This window comes from Danio rerio, chromosome 7 (assembly GCF_052040795.2).
Source record: "Danio rerio strain M-AB ecotype USA chromosome 7, GRCz13ab, whole genome shotgun sequence".
Classification (NCBI taxonomy): Eukaryota; Metazoa; Chordata; class Actinopteri; order Cypriniformes; family Danionidae; genus Danio; species Danio rerio.
Window position 1 is genome coordinate 10670204 of NC_141027.1, and position 23941 is coordinate 10694144.

Here is a 23941-nt window from a genome sequence, read left to right on the forward strand (position 1 = left end):
AGTGTCGCTGAATCACTTTTTCTTTTCACTTTCAAGAACTTGAAGAGAATATGGGAACTAAATGTTTTACTGCGAAGTGTTCTGAACAGGTAATTTTCTTTCTTTTTTCATTTCATTGGGATTGAAATGGCTCAGTTTTAATCTTGTTTTGATGCAGTTTCTGGTTTTATAGGGTTTTAGCAATTATATAAAAAGGTTTAGAGGCCATTGTGTAGTTTTTAGTTAGATTTTGAACTGAAGCTTTCATTTGGCTCATGGTAAAGGGATAGTTTGCTCCCAAAAAATGACAATTTCCTCATTATTTACTGGAGCTCAAGTGTTTCTAAACATTGTTTGTATTTCGTTCTTCTGTTGAACACACAACAAGATGTTCTGAAGAAGTTCAGTGTAAAAAACAGCCATTGATAACCATAGTAGGAACAAAAAAGTAAATGTCTTTTTCCACCAGCATTCTTAAAGGTGCTTTATGTAAGTTTTTGACTTTTCTAAAGCGTAAAAATACCATAATATGTTTGCAGATATTTAAGAAACACGCCATGTGAACATGCATACATTGTTTATCTAAAAAACAATGCTGAAGTCAGTTATTCTGCTTTTAAAGTGTGTTTTCCGTGCTGGAATAACTGTCTTTGTTTATGTAATTTTAACCTGCCTAATGTCAATTTAGCCAATTATATTATACTCTGGGTTGCCTTGGTGGAAAACAGTGCATGTTATTCATTCATTCATTCAGAAAAGCTCTAACAGCATGTGCTTGTGACCGAAATGTGACCTCCGGTGGATAATAGCAGACTCCTAAATGAGACACAGATTCAGAGTTTCATGTGAGGGGGCTATTAATAATATAAAAATATGAACGTAAACTTTAGGTGAGCAGGTAAATTTGTAATCCCAAGTTCTAACAACATGTTACGTGACAAGATATGCAGTTACAAGCAATTAGGCTGTTTTCACCAGACTAAATTTAAATACAGCCATTCAAAAGCACAGAATAGTGCACTCACTCACGAAATGGTACGGTTTATAAGCTAATTAAACATATTAACCCTCTTTAACATTTTTAAATGAAGATGCTGAATCACTCATATGTGTTTAGTTCTAAAGTTCAATTGCAAACGGTTTATTTTGTTTTCAAGGTCTGCGGTGAACTATCTGCTGCTGCTTTCAGTAGTATGGCAGTAAATGTCATGTAAATCGGCATTCAAACTTGCATTATCAGCATTTAACACTGAATAAAGCACATGAGGTGTAGCTGAGTTGATTTCTGCTGTTCATCTGTGTGAAATTAGAAGCCGCTTCTAATATATCAATTTCAGGTGTTGGTTAGAACAAAAACTCCTTTTACTATGGAGAATATTCCTTCTACTGGGAGCCGTTGGTTTTATTTATAACACACTTTAAATCACTCGCTCATGTCCTCAATCTCGCAACCTGCGCTTGCGTGTGTTTTGATCCAGGAGTGTAACACCTAGTTCAACCACTGGGTGTCAAACTTACATACTGCACCTTTAAGTATAGTATCAACGTAATTGTTTTATGTTTATGTTAATTTAATTCCTTCATGTTGTTCCAGCACAAATCAATAGTTTTTTTTAGTGCAGAAGAAACAAACTATTTTGAAACAAGTTGAGGCTGAGTAAATGATGACGGAAATTAATTTTTGTTTTGAACTAATTATCTAACTATCTCTGATATGCTGTTTTAAAAGTTGCTATTATTCTCCTAAAATATTCTTCAGACGTATATGAGCATTATTTTTATAAATGCATATTTATTGCTCTTTTTCTATTTGTCTGAATTGGGTTGGTTCAAGGATCCAGTATTTCCAAAAATCTGCTCTGTTTTTATTGGTCAGATCATTGACCAAATCTGTTGTGATTGGTTAAAATAAATTGTCAATTATAATATTTGAGTTTGAGCTTTTACTCTGCACTTAGGGTGCAATGGTTTTCAGTAAAAAAATCTAATTGTCCAGTTGTCCTCCGACAGTTCAGATAATGCATTATTAACATTGGTTTTGTGAGTAAAACAACTGCAATAATGCAAAAAGTTCTACTTTTGTACACGAATGCAGCCTAAAGGTTGACATTGTTTAGTTAATAAGCACTATAGACTGGCAAATAGGGTTGTAACGGTATGAATTTTTTACGGTATGATAATCGTCTAAAACAATACCATGGTTTGACGGTTTCGTGGTATATGGTATGTTACAAATGTTACAAAATAATAGAACAGTGAAGCAAATTTGAATTTTTCCAAATGATATATTTTCAGTTACTATAAACAACACCACTTACAATGAACAAATAAAAAATAAGAAAATAATAAATAATGTGTCAAAGTCCAAATAAAGTCCAAATAAACATGGTGCAAATCCTCAGTAAAAAAATAGATATAAATATTTACTATACTATAAATAGTTACATAACGAAACTAGATTCAATATGGAACATCCTTAGGTTTTATGTGCCAGCATGGATATGGTTGTCTGTGGATATGGATATGGTTGTCTGCAATGCAGACAAACAGCTGCACCTTCATTTGTGTCTTTTAAAAACAGCAAGAGCAGCAGTTCGTCTTTGCTGTGTCACTGTTTTGTCATGTTTCTGTGCTGCTGTGCATGCAAAAGTACTTAGTATGAGAATTATTTCATGCAAAACTTTTTTTTTTGCGTTTTATTTAGCCCCGCATAAATGTATCTCTCATTCCGTGTTGTTCAAAAAGCTCATTGTTGGTCCACAAACAAAAGCGAAACCTATGCTTATTGGTTGTGATATAGCGAGTTTGAACCAATCTGGGCATGGAGGAGGGACAATGCATCAATGTATCATGTCTGGTTTGTCTGGAGACACAGTGACGAGCATTTCTTTGTCAAATCAGCGTTGTCAAATTTTGATAACGTAACCGCACTGATTCCGGGGCCTCTGAATGTCCGCAAATGTTATGTGATACAGCACTGGAAAGCTGAGATTCTCTTCTTTATGCCAATCTTTGAATTGTATGAATGGGATCGGCGGATCAAAAGTTATTAAACATTTAAGAGCAATACTTATTTTTAGCCGTGGGCGGCTGTCTCGGTCTTTAAGGGTTAAAACCGTTGATATGCAATTGTTCATGGTATGATAATCGTGCACGTTCAAATCGTGGTAGACCGTCATACCGGTATATTGTTACAACCCTACTGGCAAATCTATATTTGGTTTGTTTAGAAAGAAATACTAGACTAATCAATTATAGTGTGGACAGAGATTGCTTTTCTGACTCAGAAAAACGTAGAAGGGTATAACGGAGGCCGGAGCTCCAAGTGGGTGAGCCTTGGAACTCCAAGTGGGCTGGGCAAACTGTATTTAGTCGTATTTAGAGTTCAATATTGTGCTTTATGAATGTGTACACCTAACCCTAACCCTAAACCCAACCTCACTGTAACCTGTTGTGTTTTATCAACGTCTACACCTAAACCCAACCCTAAACCCAACCTCATAGTAACCTGATAAACCCAATCTACTTGTGGTATAAGTCCCTCCCACTTGGAGGTCACTCAACCTACTTGCGGTGTAATCCCTCCCACTTGCAGGTCTCCGGGCGGCAGCGATACCTACGTGGAAAAACGCAGTAGCAGTAAAATGCCAGTTTGAACTAGGAGTTTTCATTCTACATCACTGTTTTAAAATGAAAATGCACTACTGTAAAAGCAGCCTAAACATTACCTAAACTGAACAAAGAGGAGAGTTTTGAAAATGCTCTACTGTAAAAGCAACCTAAAAGATGACATTGTTTTAAAAAAAAGCAACAGTATAGACAGCAAACTCATATTTGGTTTGTTTAGGTAGAAATACTAGACTAAGCGACAATTATAGTGTAGACAGAGATTGTATTTCTGACTAAAAAACGCAGTAGAAATGCCAGTCTGAACAAAGAGAGTTTTCATTCTAAATCACTGTTTTAAAATAAAACTGCTCTACTTTAAAAGCAGCCTAAAAATTGACATTGTTTAAAAACGCAACAATATAGATAGGAAACCCATATTTTGCTTGTTTAGAAAGAATTGCAATGAATCAATTATAGAGTGGACAGAGATTGCTATCAAATTTCGCTATACGAAAGTGTAGTGACAAATAAAGGCTTGATTGATTGATTGATTGATTGTTTTTTTGACTCAACACAAAGTAGAAACACCAGTCTAAACAAGGGCAAGACAAAAGCAACAATATAGACAGGCAAACCCATATTTGGTTTGTTTTGGTTTGTTTTTTTTACCTGCACTTTGCAGAGCTTTTAGGTTCCCAAACAGCCTCATGAAAGGTAATAACTGAAAACACAAGTCTGACATCTATTATGTTCTGTTGTTTGAATCCAAAATGAGATTGTGTCGATTAGTTTCTTGATTTGTGTTGTAAGGGACTAAGGGGTTTCAAAATTGTACAAAATATTAGCTTGTCAGCACAAAGCTCCCTGAAGAGTTTTTCTTTTCCATTTAATGAGGTATGTGTTACAGGTCCATGTAAAATGTCAGCCCTGAAAATAAGTTTTGAATGCCACGAGTGCTCAGAGACTGAGGAATAAAGAAAAGATTTCTGATAAACTTGCTTTACAAGCAGATTTAGTGACCTAAATATGCCCCAAAAATACAGAGAAAGTTAACTTTTTATATTTCCTATGAAATAATTGATTAACTTGTTATCCAGGCACATTGTATGTACAACTGAGTTTCTTTTGAATGTCTAAGATATGTATGTTTGTGTTTGTGTGTGTGTGTTTGTGTTTGTGTGTGTTTGTGTGTGTTTTTTGTGTTTGTGTGTGTGTGTCCATCTATCAATCCAATGTGTTGAAGCTAGGGCTGCACAATATTTAGTTTTTCTGTGATAATATATTGTGATATGAGTATAATTTCAAACACTGACTTCATTGGGAAAGACATTTTACATTTGATTGGGATGATTTTGTAGGAAAGTGCATCTGCATCAATTATATTGATAATATTGATAATTATTCAATAATATATAAAAATTATATATATATTTAAATTATTTATATATACATATATTATATATATATATATATATATATATATATATATATATATATATATATTTTTTTTTTTTTTTTTTTTTTTTTTTTTTTTTTTTTTTTTTTTCCAGAACAACTGAACACAGAGTTATGGGACCAGAAAAATATCAGTCTGTAAACATTTCTTGTACTTTAAATGAGGAAAATAAAAATGTGTTGTGGATGTGATAAAAAAAGGCTGCTGGTTTACACTATAAACCACACTTTGTAGAAATTCTGTGAGTTAAACTGCACAACCCAAAAGAAACAGTAATAATTAAAAGTATAAGACTTGGCTCACTATAAAACAGAAATTATTGATTTTTTTAATTTAATATTTTCACATTAATGAGAAAGAAAATGTGGTTATGGATGTGACATCTCTCTGTTATGGATGTGACAGATGTGAAATTGCCACTTGTATGACTTTGCTAAATCAAATGGAATAGTTTGAAAACATTGACAGATGCATTATTGAGTATTTCTAAAGTACTGTAAAATATTTGCATTATACTTAGACGTTTCCATATTTTGATGAAAAACACATTTTTTTCATGGCAAGGTTGACATTTGAGCAATGTATATGAGCAATTCCATGAAAATGTCAACCTTGCCATGAAAAAAAACGTGTTTTTCACCAAAATATGGAAACGTCTACAGTGGTGTCTGAGGCATACAATATGTCCATTTCCATATACTGATGTCCTATTATTCTACTGTGCCCTGGTATATCCAAGATTTTCTTTATAGGGCACCTTTAAAACATTTCCTGCAAACATTTATGCATGTTCTTAAACACAGCTGATTAGCCATTGTGTTCTCATGCTCAACAGAAACGACTGTGATTGGCTGTAAAGGTCATCAATTCACTACTGTTCACTGTAGTGTAAACACAGACACAGGGACACAGCCAAAGGGGACACAGACAAAGCATTTCATTGGTACTGAACTCAAAACCTTTGACACTTACCAGCGCCTACATTGACAGAAATTCTGCAGCATACCCACAATCCTGTGCTGATAATCCAGCTCCGAATCAATCCTCCGAAGAATCAATTATTTAACCCAGTTTGTCCATCACCACATAGATTCTAAAGACAGGCGACTGTCCAAAACGTTGCATTGCAAAAGTTTTCTCTATATGCCTTGATTGAAGAATCCGCTCATTCGTCTCGTCTCTGTCTCGATGGGTTTCTGTCTTTCACACCAAACTCGAAATGCTGTCCGCATGTATAAAGAGCTCAGCCGCTGCCGGCGAGATCCTGAGGGACGGTTGGATGTTTTGTTTTGGGAAACAGGCCTCTGGTCATTAGAATGAGCTGTTGAGTCGTGATTTAAAATGAGAGACAGCAGCACCGTATCTGTCTTCATCCTTCACTCCATCCCATGAGACAGATTAATGAGTTTGACCTGAAGGCTTTCCGAGTGACAAAGACATCGAGAAGGATGGAAGAGCTTTAGAAAGGCCCACAAAGCTGAAAAGCACCTAGAAAGGAGATATAAAAGGAATTTAACAGGTTATTCATTGAGTTAAAATATAGGAATGACCAAAAATAGACAAAAAAAAATGACGTTGGCTGTTTGTTTGTTCAAACTACTTGTATAAAATAAGCTGAAATTACACAGTTCTTAAGTTTTTTGGGGACAACGTAATTGTTTTATGTTGTTTTAATTGTTTTAATTCTCTTAAATTTGTAAAAAGTTACCTTCATTCATTCATGTTGTCCCAAACACAAATCAAAACGTGTTGAACCTAGCATTTTTGTACACTGTATTAGACATGAAGTGTATTGCACTTACAGGGAAAACTATCTTTATATTTTACGTTGGCATTAGAGCTGCACAATTAATAGAAAAAGATCGCAATCTCGATTCGACCCGCAAGACGATCTTAACCCAGAATTTCGTCAAAATGCGCTTATGGCGCGACGCAGCTGGCTCTTAAAGGGAATGGGAGATGAGACTCTAATTGGTTTATTCTCAAAACACACCTATAACTCATTAAGAAAATAAACTCAACCCTTTTAGACCATGCGCCTTGGCGCAAAGCGGATTTTCCCTTCCTTAAATTAGCAAAAACGCGTCCTGACACGCCCTGAAAGTGTTTGCGCTCTGCGCATGGACCTTCAAAATAGAGCCCCTAGTCTGCATATAGCAATGTAAAATACAAAAATTCAATGAAAAAGGTGATGATCACTTTATGTTCATCATCTTTTATAAGTGCATAGTGTTGAGGCATACCTGTCCAATCTCCGTTTTTTTTGCCGGGATTCTCTCATATTTTACAATTCTATCCTGCAATCCTCCCATAAAGGTTTTTCCCGTATTTCTCCCGTAATCTAAAATTTTCAATGAAGGGTGGCAATAAATATCAAAGAGCCGATCCTCCCTATATGCCACCTATACTGCTAAACCTCCAGAAGATGCCCCTTGCTATTAAATGCGAATCTGTTCTATAATAATAATAATTCATTTTATTTGTAAATGGCGCCTTTCTAAACACCCAAGGTCGCCTTTCAATGAGCATCAACAGCCTTGCTAATACAAATAATAAAACATTACTAAACAAGCATTGACCAAACAGGTATAAACACACATCGCAAATATAAAATGTATTTATGATAAAAAAAAACATGATAAAAAATTGTTAAAGGAAATCCTGCTTAAAAAGTTTCTTTAGATGAGATTTAAAAGTGTAAAGACTATCAGTGCTCTTTAGATCTAGGGGAAGCGAGTTCCATAGCCGAGGAGCCATAGAGCTAAAAGGTCTGTCTCTCATTGTGCTCAATCGAGTGCCAGTTGTGTGCTTTCATTTTATTTAGACCTAAAAACACACTGAAGTAAATATAAAAATGGTGAGATTCCCTTCCTTTTCTTTACAGGCGCTGCTGGGCCTCCCATGCAATCCTCAAAAAACAATGAGTTCATGTAGCGGTGCGTGACTGTCAGACGCGCTCCATAGTGATAAATAGACAGTTTCCCAAACAGATTCTGTACACATGATTTAAAGTGGAGTGAGGGTGGACACTCTGGGTTTTAGTTGCGTTTGAACAGTTTGAGATTCGACCCCCCAAGACATATGTTTTTGAAGCACTATTATTGTTGTGCTATAGGGTATAGCCACTTGTGGTTTTGACCCCCCACCTATTGAACGTTTAAAGTACTGCACTGTATTATACTGTATTTCACTTTTACTTTTGTCAGCGTGCAGTCAAGAATAACGCACATGGAGATTATTTCTGGGGCTGATTCAAACGTTAAGGAAAAAATGGGTATAAGTGCTCTATTTTTTACTAAAACTCTATTTTTGTAAATATTCAAAGATGATTTGATTATTATCGGTTTTATACCACCTGTATTTATTCGAACAAACACTTCTTCATGGCTTACACGTTATGGTGTGGTGTAAAAAATATGCTGATTGTGCTAATAATTGATTCAAGTGGTCTCATTTAATAGATTTTCCTCATATGCGTATTGAGAGTCCTATGACAACTATGTACACTTTACTGGTGGTTGAATTGAACTTATTAAAGTAAATGTAAATATATATACTTACTTCCCCCCCTCTATGTTGTAGTTTTACAAAAAAGAATGATATTGAGAAGAGCAATTGCTAGTAAAGTTACCCAAACTGTTTCTGCTGTTGGATGAATGTTGTCTGGATACCCATTCATTTCCTATGGTGGTTCACAAAATTCAATGAAAGTGATCATTACTTTTATATGGTCATCATCTTTTATAAGTGCATAGTGTTGAGGCATACCTGTCCACTCTCCGTTTTTTTTTTTTTTTGCCAGGATTCTCCCGTATTTAACAATTCAATCCTGCTGTATTATGCCATAAAGGTTTTTCCCGTATTTCTCCCGTAATTTAAAATTTTCAATGAAGGGTGGCAATAAATATTAAAGAGCCGATCCTCCCTATATGCAACCCATACTGCTAAACCTCCTGGGGACGCCCCTTGCTCTTAAATGTGCATCTGTTCTGTGCTTTTGTTTTATTTAGGCATGAAAACACACTGAAATATATTTAAACGGCAGGATTCCCTTCCTTTCCATTGCAGGCGCCGCTGCCCTTCCTATGCAATCCTCAAAACAGTCAGTATCAAGAATGATATTGAGAAAAACAATTGCCAGTAAAGTTACCCGAACTGTTTCTGCAGTTTTTACGCTATCTGTTAAAATTTTGGGAAAGCAAGAATTGGTTGGGGCAGAATAATGATAATAATAATAATATTAACAGTCATAATAATAATAATAATAATAATAATAATAATAGTCATAATAATAATAATAATTGTAATAATAATAATAATAATAATAACAATAACAATAATAACAATAATTATAACAATAGTCAATAATAATAATAATAGTCATAATAATAATAATAGTCATAATAATAGTAATAATAATATTAATATTAATAGTCATTATAATAATAATAATAGTCATAATAATAATAATAGTAAAAATAATAATAATAATAATAATAACAATAATTATAACAATAGTCAATAATAATAATAATAATAGTCATAATAATAATAATAATAATAGTCATAATAATAGTAATAATAATAATAATAATAATAATATTAATATTAATAGTCATTATAATAATAATGATAATCATAATAACAATAATGATAATAAAATAATGATCATAATAATAATATTAATAATAATAATAGTCATAATAATAATAATTATAGTCATAATAATAATGGTAATAATAATAATAATAATAATAATAATAATAATTATTATTATTATTATTATTATTATTATTATTATGACTATTTAAATGTCAAAATGCTAATTTAAACAGCCACAGATATATTTCAGCAATTGTGTGAAGCAGTTGTGTGATTTGTGACAGGTAATGCTTGAATTACGAGCATCATGTCCGTTGTCCTAAGAAGCACTAAGTATGTCACTTTTTTTTCTTGCCCTCCTATGAATTGTCAGTCACTGAAATTGCCCCCTGCCAATTCGAGTTTGAGACCCTATCCCTAGACATAAAACCTCTTTTGGCCAATCGTCTTTTTCTTATAGCCACAAGTCTATGGAATACTATTCTAACAGAATAGATCATGTGCAGATTACAAGATGTTTTCACGCCTGACCAGGAGGTGTTTTTTTTTTTGTCAAATCACATTTGTACACACTGAGGTGTTGTGTTTGATTTGTCCATGCTTAGTCTGTATGTGAGTGAGTTTGTATGTTTTAAATGGCATTTTTATTTTATTATTATTTTATTAATTTATTATTATTATTTTCTTTGATTGTTTTAAAATGTACCTGTCCAGGGACTGCAACTTTGCATAAACTTGGCAAAATGCACCTTTCCTTTTCAAGGTCAATGTATTTTTGTGCATGTCTCTGTTAAATAAATTCAATTCAATTCAACATTACTGACCCTAAAACGGCTTAAAAAAGAAAATAAAATAAAAAGTGCTTTTATTGTAGCCAAAGCAAAACAAATATATATTTTTTAATTACAGAAGGGCGAATAATTTTGACTTAAATTTTTGCTTTCATAACATTTTATGTTCATTTCAGCAAAATTTTACTGACAATATACAACAGCGTTTCCCCAAATGTTTGCATGAGCAAAGTTAACTTTTGGCAGCTTGTGATGTGTATGTATATATTTTGTTTGGCTCATGGATTCAGCCAGTCTATCTTCTTTCACACGAGTAAGGTGTAAGTTTGTAAACCTCATAAATAAATAAATGAGTGGAAACTTGCTGAAAGGGACTGTTCAGCTCTGGAGAACAGGAGAAGTCCGAGGCAGACTTTATCAAATATTAATATGATTCTGCAATCACTGAGGCTGAACATGTCAGAGAGTGTTCATTTTCTCAGCCTGCTGCTGTTGGAGTATGTTCATCTAAGATCGTGTGTGTGTGTGTTGCATGTATACTGATGGTATTTCATCGAGGCTCACCGGCCACTTTATTAAGTACACCGTACTAGAACCAGGTTGGATCATCTTTTATACTGGAAAGACTGAGGCTGGCTGGCTGAAAATTAAAAGTCTGTGTGCATATATTCCATTCTCATATATGGAAGTAACTTAGTCTTCTGTAAATTATGTGCAAAAGTCATTATTTTTGCTCAAAAGAAAACCATTATGCGGTGTTACACTTATTGTTTCGATCCTTGCTTGTAATTTCATATTCCTGTTCATTGTTTCATCAAAATCAAGCAGTTTATATGCTTTTATATCAGCTGCATGCATATGAAGTTTCTGTGTTAGAATATTAAGATTTTTTTTTTTTTCTCTTCAGAAATGGGCACGGATTTGCCGGGGCCGGTGTCTATGCCAGGTGCTGTTGTTGGTGCAGGTCAGGTCAGGATGACGGGTGCAATGCCAGGACGAGGAGGCAAGCGGAGATCAGCGGGGTGAGCAATTCTTCTGAGAAACACCTCACTGTTTTCATACACTCAGGGTAAGGGGTGGTTTGACCCCTCTAATTACACTTGATCCCCCTGAAGGAAGTCAAAACAAGATTCATGGGGAGTCAGCCCTTTAAATAGTAAGAAATTGTTTGCTCTGATCTGTATCTTAAAATAGATCAGCAGTTTCTGAAATACTCAGACCAGCTCGTCTAGCACCAACAACCATGCCACGTTCAAAGTCACTTAAATCCCCTCTCTTCCCCATTCTGATGCTCAGTTTGGACAGCAGCAGATCATCTTGACCATGCCTACATGCCTAAATGCATTGAGTTGCTGCCATGTGATTGGCTGATTAGAAATTTGTGTTAATGAGCAGTGGACAAGTGTACTAATGATAATAATGAGCTTGTGTGTGTGTGTGTGTGTGTGTGTGTGTGTGTGTGTGTGTGTGTGTGCGTGTGTGCGTGTGTGCGTGTGTGCGTGTGTGCGTGTGTGCGTGTGTGCGTATGTGTGTATGTATGTATGTATGTATGTATGTGTGTGTATGTATATGTGTATATATCTGGTTCTCAAATCTGATTGGCTGATGGCCGTGCAATATTCTGCAATATCAGAACTCCTACAGCCTCTTTACCCTTTGTGTATTACTCCACCCACATACAGCCCGCAAAAAGCAGACACTACATCTCTAAAGTTTAAAAGATGCTTGCTCAGCTGTTTAACAGAAAGCGCTTATGATTTGAATCCAATGTGGAAAAAAGTAGATCCATATACAAAAGGGTTTTTGAAACTCTCTGTGTTTGGTTTTGTTTCTCGTGTGATATTGCTCATATATATATATGTGTGTGTGTGTGTGTGTGTGTGTGTGTGTGTGTGTGTTTGTGTTTGTGTGTGTTTGTGTGTGTTTGTGTGCGTGTGTGTATATGCGTGTGTGTATATACGAGCCCTGTATATACAGGGCTCGAAATTAACTTTTTTGCTTGGTAGCACCGGTGCTCCTAACTTCAAATATTTAGGAGCACCAAAAAAATTTTAGGAGGACCAGAAAAAATTTAGGAGCACCCACCAAAAATGAATGAGCACCGCTGCAAATTGTTTTTTAAGGGATTTATTGTATTTTAAAACAACATTTATAGGACTGACAAAAACTAGAAACAACTATCTAACTAATGCTGCGAAGACATTGATATTTGTGTGCAATAATTCCAAAATGAATGTTGAATAAATATAAAATATTAATGATGATGAAAATGACAATAATAGTTACAATGAATTCCATTTCTCATTATGATACTGCCTTGAATGTGCATGAATGTATGTTATCTGCTATAAAATGTCTGTTACTTTATGAAAAATAATTGTATAGTTTGCATCAAACAAAAATGAAGCATTGCAGTAAGAAATATTTATTTTGTACTGCTGTTTTTATATGCATGTCAATTTAATAAATAATATTTCTGCTACAAAACAAACAAAAGATTATAATAAATCATTCAATGCAATGATGAAAGCTGCAAAGCAGTCATCAGTAAATAAATAAAAAAATAATATACACCTCAAAAAAGAATAGACAAAAGAAAGTAAGTAAAGTCTCACTTCTATCACTCTTTAAAAGTTTTGGTTTCAGTTTGTGTCAATTTAAAGGTTCAGTCTGAGATAATCTTCATTTTTCTGTGTTTGTGGAAAAGCTGGCGAGTCAGCCGACCCAATTTATGAGCAGGCAGAGCAGGATTCTTGCGCTAACCATCGGCGCAATACCGATCTTTGTTATGAGCCGCAGTTTCAGTGTAAACTTAGTAAAGGCGAGCTTCTTTGGCGATGATATGTACAGTATTAGATTTGACTTTTAGCGGACATTTGCGCTGAACACGCAGTGAATGCAGCGCATGGAGATTCGGGCGCCTTCTCCAAGAAGCGCGTGCTCCATTAATCTCAGCTGGCGGATCATTATTCACCACGTGACGTGTCATGATCGCTCTCATCTGCGCCTCAACTTTAGGTGGGGTTTGCAAACCTGTGCGCTTTAAGTTTTTACTCTTCAGCCGTTTGCATTTCCCGTGGTCATAAAAGCTCCTTCCCTGTCATCTGACAGCGGAATACCTTGAGTGAATGACAGCTAATATGAACCAATATAGCGGCAGGGAAGAGCGATTCAGCACGTTTTTACAAAAAATCAAAACAGGTCGCACTACATACATTATCTGCAGTCGCACTAATGCGCCCAAATATATTATGAGGTCGCATAGATAAATTTTCGGGCGCATATGCGACCAAAATGGTCGCAATTTCGAGCCCTGATATATATATATATATATATATATATATATATATATATATATATATATATATATATTTGTATATATATATATATATATATATATATATATATATATATATATATATATATTTGTATATATATTTGTGTATATATATATATAGCTTTTTTATTTATATAGAATGAATAAAAACATGAATCACAAAATACAGAAAAGTTAATTTATTGATATTTTTTACAGTGTGGTCTCAAACTACTAAAACTGACAATAAAAGCCACTGTTAAACTTTTCAACATAAAATGTTAGGAGCATGAGGTCTGAGTGCTGAAATTCCCTATTCACAGATTTCCCAGTATCTGCCCTGGTGTTTTATTTATTTTATCTTTTTGCAATTTGTAACCATAAGCAGAAGATATAAAAGCATGATAAACAAGTAAAGCTGGAGTTTGCCAATCTCCATAAAAAAAAAAAAAATTCGGCTAAAATCAAAGCTAGCTGGTGCTTTTCACAAGCCGCTCCGTTTGCTGCACCGCAATCAATGATTCTCAGAGATGAACTGAAATAAATATGAACATGATCTTTTGTGATTCCCTTTGCTTAACAACCAGTTTTAATAGTGTAGACCAAGCTTACTAGATAAAACAACAACAGCAATTATTAATATTATTGCCACGTTATTTTTTACACTGTTGCTATTATTGCTATTGCTATAACAATATATAATGAAGAAATAAATTATTATTATTATTATTATTATTATTATTATTATTATTATTATTATTAAGAATAGTGAACATTTTATAATAATCGAATTTACTTAAATAATATTATAATTTGCAAAGTAGAATCTCCATCCTATTTTACCAAGATCCATCAACTAGAAGATTTCATTTACATTTTTATGGCCAATATAAATATTAAATTTGCCATAAAACAGTTACAAATATGACAGTGATCTCACTAATAAATCACAACAAAGCTCAGTAATGGCAGTACTTTAGACTCATGAGAAAGGCTCATCCATAAATAAAAAGATGTTCTTTTCTTATGTCGTTTCATTAACACTGAGCACCTCTTCAAATCACAAAAGCACTAATAATGAACACTTGCATAATAAGAGGCGATGAAAGCAAATGAGAAAAATGTGAAGGACACTCATTTCAACAAGAGCTCATAAAACAAACGCTTCTTATTTAAACATGCAGGAGGAATCAGAACTTTTATAATTCTGCTGATTTATTAAAAAAAAAAACACTTTATTTTATAATACAATTCTTTACAATAATGTATTTGTGTATCTTCATTTGATTAGTTATCAAAGCCAAAACTAGAGCTAATTAAAAAATAATAATAATTAAGATCACAGTCCAAAAAATTTGTATGCACAAATTTATGTTTGGAAAAAATATGATATAAAATAATCAAGAGTAAATGAAGGTTAACAAATCAAAAGGAAAACAATTGTAATTTGTAGTTTATGCAAAGTGTGCTCATTATAAAGTTAAATGTATTATCTTTTTATTCCTAATAATGTCCAGTGACCAAACTTTTTTATTTTATTTGTATTTTGATGGATATAACCATTCAATAAATCTGTTTTGTTCACTGATATACTGCTCAAAAAATAAAGGTAACACGTGGAGTTACATTGTGCTGTTTAAGCGTTTCCTCTGGTTTTATGAGCAGTATATTTCAGGGTTTCTGCAGGTTTCACCAAGTCAAATTTAAGGCTTTTTAAGACTGTAAAGAATGAAATTTCAGACTTATAAGGACTAAACGCTAAGGATTTTTTTATAGCCCAGCAGAAAAAAATCTAATTGGTTATTTCTTAGCCACATATTCAAAATATTGTGTCAAAACAAGTATACCCTAGTTGTATACAACATAACTTAAAAAAAACTCTTTACAAACTAAATGTATACACAACAGACTGTTATAATATAAGTTATGAACATTTTTGAGATGTAGTGATTGGATGTGTGTTGGATCGATTAGGTAGCTTTAGATCAGGGGTCACCAACCCTGTTCCTGGAGAGCTACCTTCCTGCAGAAGTCAGTCCTAACCCTGATCAAACACACCTGAACCAATTAATAGTACCTAAAGCAGCACTTGATAATTACAAACAGGTGTGTTTGGTCAGGGTTGCAACTAAAATCTGCAGGAAGGTAGCTCTCCAGGAACAGGGTTGGTGACCCCTGCTTTACATCAGTGGTTCTTAAAGTGGGGGTTGGGACCCCCCGAGGGGTCCTGGGACAATGAATGGGTGGTCTCCTGGTGATTTCCAAAAATCTATTTATTTTTATTTAACCCAAGTTGATTATAGTTATACTATATAGTTACTATAGTAGCTTATAGTTACTAGTTCTATTAGACTGCAACCCCTGGGGTAAATACATTACATTAAAGACACAGCAGAAGCGTCAGATGCAGCAGATTGATTTTATAATACCAGGTTAAACTTTCTGGCACATTTACAGCACTGACTGAAAATTAAACAAAGAATAGACTTCGGCCTGTTGGTTTGTGCGCGCCATTGCATGCTAGGTTTCTATATTTATAACCACCTCAGAGGATATCGGGGGTCGCGATTTACTGACATTGTCATTTTAGTGGTCGCGGGCTGAAAAGTTTGGGAACCCCTGCTTTAGATAAACAAAGGAAAATTAAGACTCGTTTAAAATAATTTAAGACCTAAAAGTTCAGTGCATTTAAGACTTTTAAAGAAATATGGATACCCTGATATATACACATACATACATGCATCTATACAGTATATCAGATCAAATGCATCTATCTATCCGTCTATCTATCCGTCTATCTGTCTGTCTGTCTGTCCGTACGTCCGTCCGTCCGTCCGTCCGTCTGTTTTTCTTGTTTTTGTTTTTTATTCTTGTGTGTATATGCTAAAATAGATTATATTTATTAAATTATAAAATATACATGTAAATTCTTGCACAAGACACTTGAGAATGGAAAAAATAAAAACATAAATCTTTTTTTTTATAAATCTTTTTATGTGTGTTGGCAAAACATTATATTAAATAATAACAAAATTAAATATGAAAATTATGTATGAATATATATGAATCTCAAATAATAATTAAAATACCTAAAACCCCATTAAACGAAGGCAATTTTGTTAGAAATAATGCTTGTATTCTCAGTGTGTGTAGCAGTATGTTTTAAAATAGAGAGTTAAAAATACAACTAAGCCTAAATGAGGACAACATATAACATGAAAGCAGATTAAAACCATTAACCAATATATACAGTCCATAGTGATGTTTTAATACCTCACTAACATTTATTTAATTAATGACAAAATAGTCCGTGAACAAGTATTTATTTCTGCATTTATTTCTCTGTTCGTCGTTAGGATGGACTTTGACGACGAGGACGGCGAGGGACCCAGCAAATTTTCAAGGTAAAACCTCACACCATTTCCAGCTTTCCAAACCACCCGATTAGACCACAATCCTCCATGTCCTTTGTGTTGTGTTTTCAGTTGTTTGAGCATATCTTTCAGCTGTGTGTGTTCATCTGTCATCAGCTTATGTTTTCTTTGAGTTGGTGTTGTTTTTAAGGAGCTGTAAGTCTCGACTGACGGTTCAGCGTTAGTGGAGACACACTGACCCCTGCTGGAGACTCAGGACAAACGCGCACAAAATCCATCAGTAAACGTTAAAACTTCGGGAGACTGTCAATGTTTACTCGCCCGCATGCTTTTTCATGCTGCTGACGAACATGGGGGTGATTAAATGATGATGCACAAGTGAAGAAGCAGGCACAATTAAAGTGCAAACTGAAAATATACTAATAAAAAAAATCTATCTATATTTATTAAAGGTAAATTTTATTTAATATGATAAGAAGTTAATTTAATTTATAAGGGAAAATAAAAGCATTTTTAGAAGTATCCAGAGTTATTATAGTTAATTACAAATGAATAATAAATACAAAATAATTGTATTTCATGAAATACTAAAAGTGCAGGAAAGTGAATGCATGATTATTTACAAGTCAAGCAGACATAATAGCATTATAATAGAGTTATTTGCCCCCCCTGAATTATTAGGCCCCCCGTAAAAAATTTCCCTAATTTCTGTTAAACAGAGAGAAGATTTGTTCAACACATTTCTAAACATAATAGTTTTAATAACTCATTTCTAATAACTGATTTATTTCATCTTTGCCATGATGAAAGTAAATAATATTTGACTAGATATTTTTCAAGATACTTCTATACAGCTTAAAGTGACATTTAAAGGCTCAACTAGGTTAATTAGGTTAACAAGGCAGGTTAGGGTAATTAGGCAAGATATTATATAATGATGGTTTGTTCTGTGGACTATTGAAAAATACAACATAAAGGGGCTAAGAATATTGTCCCTAAAATGTTTTTTTTATTTAAAACTTCTTTTATTCTAGCCGAAATAAAACAAATAAAACTTTCTCTAAATGTAAAAATATTATGAAATATATGTAAAAAAAAATTCAAAGGGGCCTAGACTTATAATAAAAGTAGTTTTACATTTTTTAAACTCCATTTTAAGGACAAAAACTGAAACTGGAAAGGATTAAATAAAAACACTGAATAATTTATTAAAGTATTATAGTACAAATAAAACCATAAAATTAAAATAAATTAGAAAAAAATGTTGTGATATTAATAAATTATTCCTGGGTAACTTGTTTATCATAATTTAAGTGCAAAACAATAAATAAAGCAAATACAAATATGAAAATAAATAAGCATTTAAAAGTATCCCGAGTTATTGTAGTTGATTACAAATAAAACCATAAAATATTATAAATTCATTAATTATAATTATTAAAAAACTAATTTAAAAAGCAATACATTTAAAATGAAAAGCAACAATACAAAAGAGAAGGAAATAAGTCACAATATTAAAGTAAACTGATATAACATACAATATGTTGATACAATAGTTACAGTGAAACTAAATTTATCAATGAATTAAATTTTAGGTAGTTGCTAAAATTAAACAAAACACAATTTCTCATGTTTGGTTTATTTTTACTTTAGATTTGCTAAGATTAATTAAAGCAGACATAGCAAATGTGTACAACACTGAGATACTGACACTTACTGTAGTTTGTGTTTTTATTTATTTTCTTTTGTTCTTCATTATCACATTACCATATTCACACACACTATCTGTAAGTCAAGCCATACAACACAAGAAATATGCTTCATAATCACTTCATTTTAGCCTCAATCATTAACTTCAGAGCTTCTACACCTGCTCACGTTCCTTACATTGCTCTTTTTCTGTCCGACAGGTATGATGATGATCAGATTCCTGGTGATAAGGAGCGTTACGCCAGGTAGGAGAAGATCCTCCACGTAAACAGAAAAATGGATCTCCTTCTCTTCAATTATGGCTATTTAAAGGGGCAGTTCACCCAAAACTGAACCTTTACTCACTGTTAACTCTACTTCAGCTGGTTATTAACGTTTATGAGTTTCTTCATTAGGTTGAACACAAAAAGAAGATGTTTTGAAGAATGTTTAAAACCGGTAACCATTGACTTCTATTGTTGAATAAACAATGGAAGTCAATGGTTACTAGTTTTCTGCTTTCTTCAAAAGTGTATATGAAGCGCTCAGATGCAAAAGCCGATAAACGCCATTTCTGCCATAAATGAGATAACGGCATTGAGTGAATGCTTTAGGCACGTACTACACCATCAACAAATAGATATGCTTCAAATCATCTGAATCCCAGCGTCAGCGCTTTCAGAAATAACAGTTTGTTGGCAAAAGCCGCTAAGCGCCACCTGCCTTTGACAGCGAAAGCCACTATATACCGAGACCCAATCAGAAGCGGGAATTGAATCATATGTTCACAATGTAGCAGCAAGCTGATACACCGGCTTTTATGAAGAGACACATACCACTTAAATTGTTAAAATAATCAGCTACCATTGACTTGCATGGTTGTAATAGCAGTAGAAGTCAATGGTTACCGGTTTTCAGCTTTCTTTAAATATATATATATATATATATATATATATATATATATATATATATATATACAGTTGAAGTCAGAATTATTAGCCCCCTCTTGATTTTATTTTATCATTTTAATTATTTCACAAATTATTTTTAACAGAGCAAGGAAATTTTCACAGTATTTCTGATAATATTTTTTCTTCTAGAGAAAGTCTTATTTGTTTTATTTAGGCTAGAATAAAAGCAGTTTTTAATTAAAAAAAAAACATTTTTGGGACAAAATTAATAGCCCTTTTAAGCTAATTTTTTTCCCCGATAATCTACAGAACAAACCATCGTTATACAATAACTTGCCTAATTACCCTAACCTGCCTACTTCACCTTATTAACATAGTTAAGTCTTTAAATGTCACTTTAAGCTATATAGAAGTGTCTTGAAAAATATCAAGTAAAATATTATTTACTGTCTTCATGGCAAAGATAAAATAAATCAGTTATTAGAAATAAGTTTTTAAACTATTATGATTAGAAATGTGCTGAAACAATCTTCCCTCCATTAAACAGAAATTGCTGAAAAAAATAAACAGGGGCGCTAATAATTCAGGGGGGCTAATAATTCTGACTTCAGCTGTGTGTATATATATATATATATATATATATATATATATATATATATATATATATATATATATATATATATATATATATATATATATATATATATATATATAGGGGTGTAACGGTTCACAAAAATCATGGTTTGATACGATACAATGGTGTCACGGTTCGGTACGTTTTCGATACAGCAAAAAAAGAAAAAAGCGAGTTGATTTCTCTGATTAAATTTTTTTTATGTATTAAAACTATCATAAAAGTATGATGCGGTTTTTTTTTTCTTTTACTTTAAACGGTGATAGAGCTGTACTTCTGGGGTTTCTGCTTAGCAGCAAATAAAACAAATCCTTCTTTATACTTAAAACCAACAAGCTTCCTATAAAAATAAATATAATAATGTAGTTAAACAAATAAAAAGAAAAGAACACTTTAGTTTTATATGGAGCTCAGTTTCAACCAATTTTTAAGTTTTTTCATTTTCAGAAAGATGAGTGTCCACCTTTTCCTCAGACAGCACAGATCTGCTTGATGTCACCTGCCATTTTAGTGGATCTGAAAGCAGGAATTATCTGACTGAAATGGGCCTATGAAGGAATAATGTAACGGGGCTCTATTACATTTAACAGTTTCTTAAAACCTAACATTTCCACTACCAATCAAGATCTCTCAGATGTTTTTTTTTCCATCACTCTCTTGGTAGCGGTGATGGTGCGCGACTTATATGAAGAGCAGTGGGGGCGTGTGCGTGCGATGTACCTGTGCGGCGGGGTTAAGTTGTGCCCAACGTACCTGAAGAGCTGGGAGCGATGAGATGCGCGATATCCAGAAGATTATCATTCGTTTGCGGACATCCAGGAGTCTCTCGAAGCTTCCGGGAGACTGGGATGTCTGGAATTACATTAACGTTCCTTGCCATTTTGCGAGCTAGTGTAGTGTTACTTAAAAATAATAATAAATAAATAAATAAATAAATAAATAAAAAAAAAAAAAAAAAAAAAAAATATATATATATATATATATATATATATATATATATATATATATATATATATATATATATATATATATATATATAAAGCTGAAAACCGGTAACTATTGACTTCCACTGTTATTCCAACAATTGAAGTCAATGGTAACCGATTTATATATATATATATGGATGGATATATATATAAATGATGAAAACCAGTAACCACTGACCTCCATTGTTGCAAAAAAACAATGGAAGTCAATGGTTACTGGTTTTTAAAACTATTGACTTTACATATTTTTTTGATTACAATGGAAGTCAATGGCTACCATTTTTATACATAAATTTTTGAAGCTGTAAAGCGGCAACCAATGACTTCCATTGTTTTTCCTACACACACACACACACACACACACACACACACACACACACACACACACACACACACACATATATATATAAATATATATAAATGGTAGCCATTGACTTTTATTGTAATAAAAAAATATGTAAAGTCAATAGTCATTGTTTTCAGTTTTCTTCAAAAAAATATAAAGGAGAAAAACAATGGAAGTCAGTGCTAACAGGTTTTCAGCTTTCATCAAAATATTTTCTTTTTTAATTCATCAGATGAAAGAAGCTTGTAAATGTATGAAACAAGTAAAGAGTGAGTAAATGATGGCAGAATTTTCAGTATTGGGTGAACTGTCCCTTTAATTATCCTCCACTGGCACATTCATCTCAGAGTCTTGTGGCTTTTTTGCACTGATACTGAGCCGCAAGATTTATTGGATCACATTTTGTGCTTTAAAGGATTAATTCGCAAATGTCGGCGTTTAGTTTATTACAGATGTCTCTGCTAAATCATCAAGATGAAGTATATATAAAAAAGTCTTGAATGTTTTAAAGTGTCGCTGTAGATCAGTTCAAGGATCTAAACAATTTCGGGTTTCTTGTACAAGTTTCACAAAAACGAGCAAGAAGTTGTCCTTTATAGTAATTTAAAAATTAATGTTCATCGGTTAAAGTCAATGTCAAAAATATGCAAGTTAATGAGGTTAGCCGTGCGGCTAATATAATAACACAATTGATGATGCAGCAAACTAAAAAGCGAGGTTTAGGAATGCTGCACTCACCAGAAAAGGTAAAAATTGTTTTTTTTAATTGTTTTTCACATTGGAAATATTTTATAAACTAATAAATAATAGCTTCAAGAGCCTGAATTTCTTTTATATATGTTTATATTTTAGTAAAAATGAAATCAAAATAAAGTCTATACATAGTTTTAAATGTGCATTATTTAGCTATTTATTTGGTGTTAATAATTATATATTAGGTTAATAATAATAATAATAATCATCATCATTAATTTTATAAATATAATGATTACAAAAAGCTAAGTTTTACAGTGTACATTCACCGGCCACTTTATTAGGTACATCTATCAATAAGGACCAAAATCTTTGAGGAATATTTCCAGTACTTTGATGAATCTTTGCCACAGTTCTGAAGGCGAAAGGTCCATCTCGGTACTAGTAGGTGTACCTAATAAAGTGGCTGGTGAGTGTATGTGTACATCCCAGTGACTATCCCAGCATATATATTATATACATTACTATTATAATTAGTATTTTGTTATATTTAATACATTACAAATTTACAAAATAAAAGATATTAATATTTTCAGTATAGTACTATTACTGCTATTAAATATTGTTGTATTTTGTATAGTATTTTGGTATATGTAATTACACTTAAAATTTTTGTAATGACTGTTATCAACACTTACAGTATAGTACTTTTATTGATATGATATGCAGTAATATCATGCACTGTATATTTTATTTAAATACATTATCAATGTATGTAATAAACGTTATTAATACTCTCAGGATAGTACTATTATACTATTATGTACAGTATTTTGTTATAAATATATGAAATGATACAGTTATTAGTGCTTGAAATATGTCACTAAGTAATGTTATGTTAAATGCTTTTTATGTACTTTATTTTATTGTTTAATTACGTTATAAATACATGTAATAAGAATTATTAATACTTGCAGTGTAGTACTATTATTTCTATTATATACAGTACTATTACGTACAGTATTTTATTATAGACTTATGACAGAATACAGTTATTGCTTATGCTTGAAGTATGTTACTATTATTACTGTTATGTGCATTGCTTTTATTTACAATATATTATTATTTAATTACATTATAAATAAGAAATAATTTATTAATGCTTGCTGTTATAAGTTCAAATCATTAGTTTCCTGTGAATTTATTTTTCTATTTTAAACATTTGTATATATAAGGAATTTTTCACAGTATTTCCTATAATATTTTTTTCTTCTTGAGAAAGTCTTATTTGTTTTATTTCAGCTAGAATAAAAGCAGTTTTTAATTATTTAAAAAAACATTTGAGGTGAATATTATTATCCTCCTTAAGCAATAATTTTCTACAAAATTTAGAAATGTTAAAAAAATTCTACAGAAATTGGGGAAAATATGTACATGTGGGCTAATAATTCTGATTTCAACTGTACATCATATTATTATGTTTAATTAATCTATATAAAACATAAAACTAACAGTAAAGTGTTGGTGCAGTGCATGTGTCTGTGTGTTTGTGACT

General features: G+C 32.5%; 1 protein-coding gene across 17 annotated transcripts in view; it reads left to right on the forward strand.

The window, feature by feature from the left end:
• Window positions 1-23941, forward strand: part of arnt2 (aryl hydrocarbon receptor nuclear translocator 2) — a 180227-nt gene that overhangs the window by 10532 nt on the left and 145754 nt on the right. For 9 of the 17 annotated variants that reach the window (XR_015494926.1, XR_015494925.1, XR_015494928.1 and 6 more), the window contains 3 exon segments: window positions 11345-11459; window positions 17110-17157; window positions 19038-19082. Coding sequence is in view for 9 of the 17 variants with exons in the window: in XM_087259979.1 (XP_087116105.1) it covers window positions 11345-11459; window positions 17110-17157; window positions 19038-19082 (208 nt within the window). In the remaining 8 variants the exon portion in view is untranslated. 17 annotated transcript variants of the gene reach the window in all.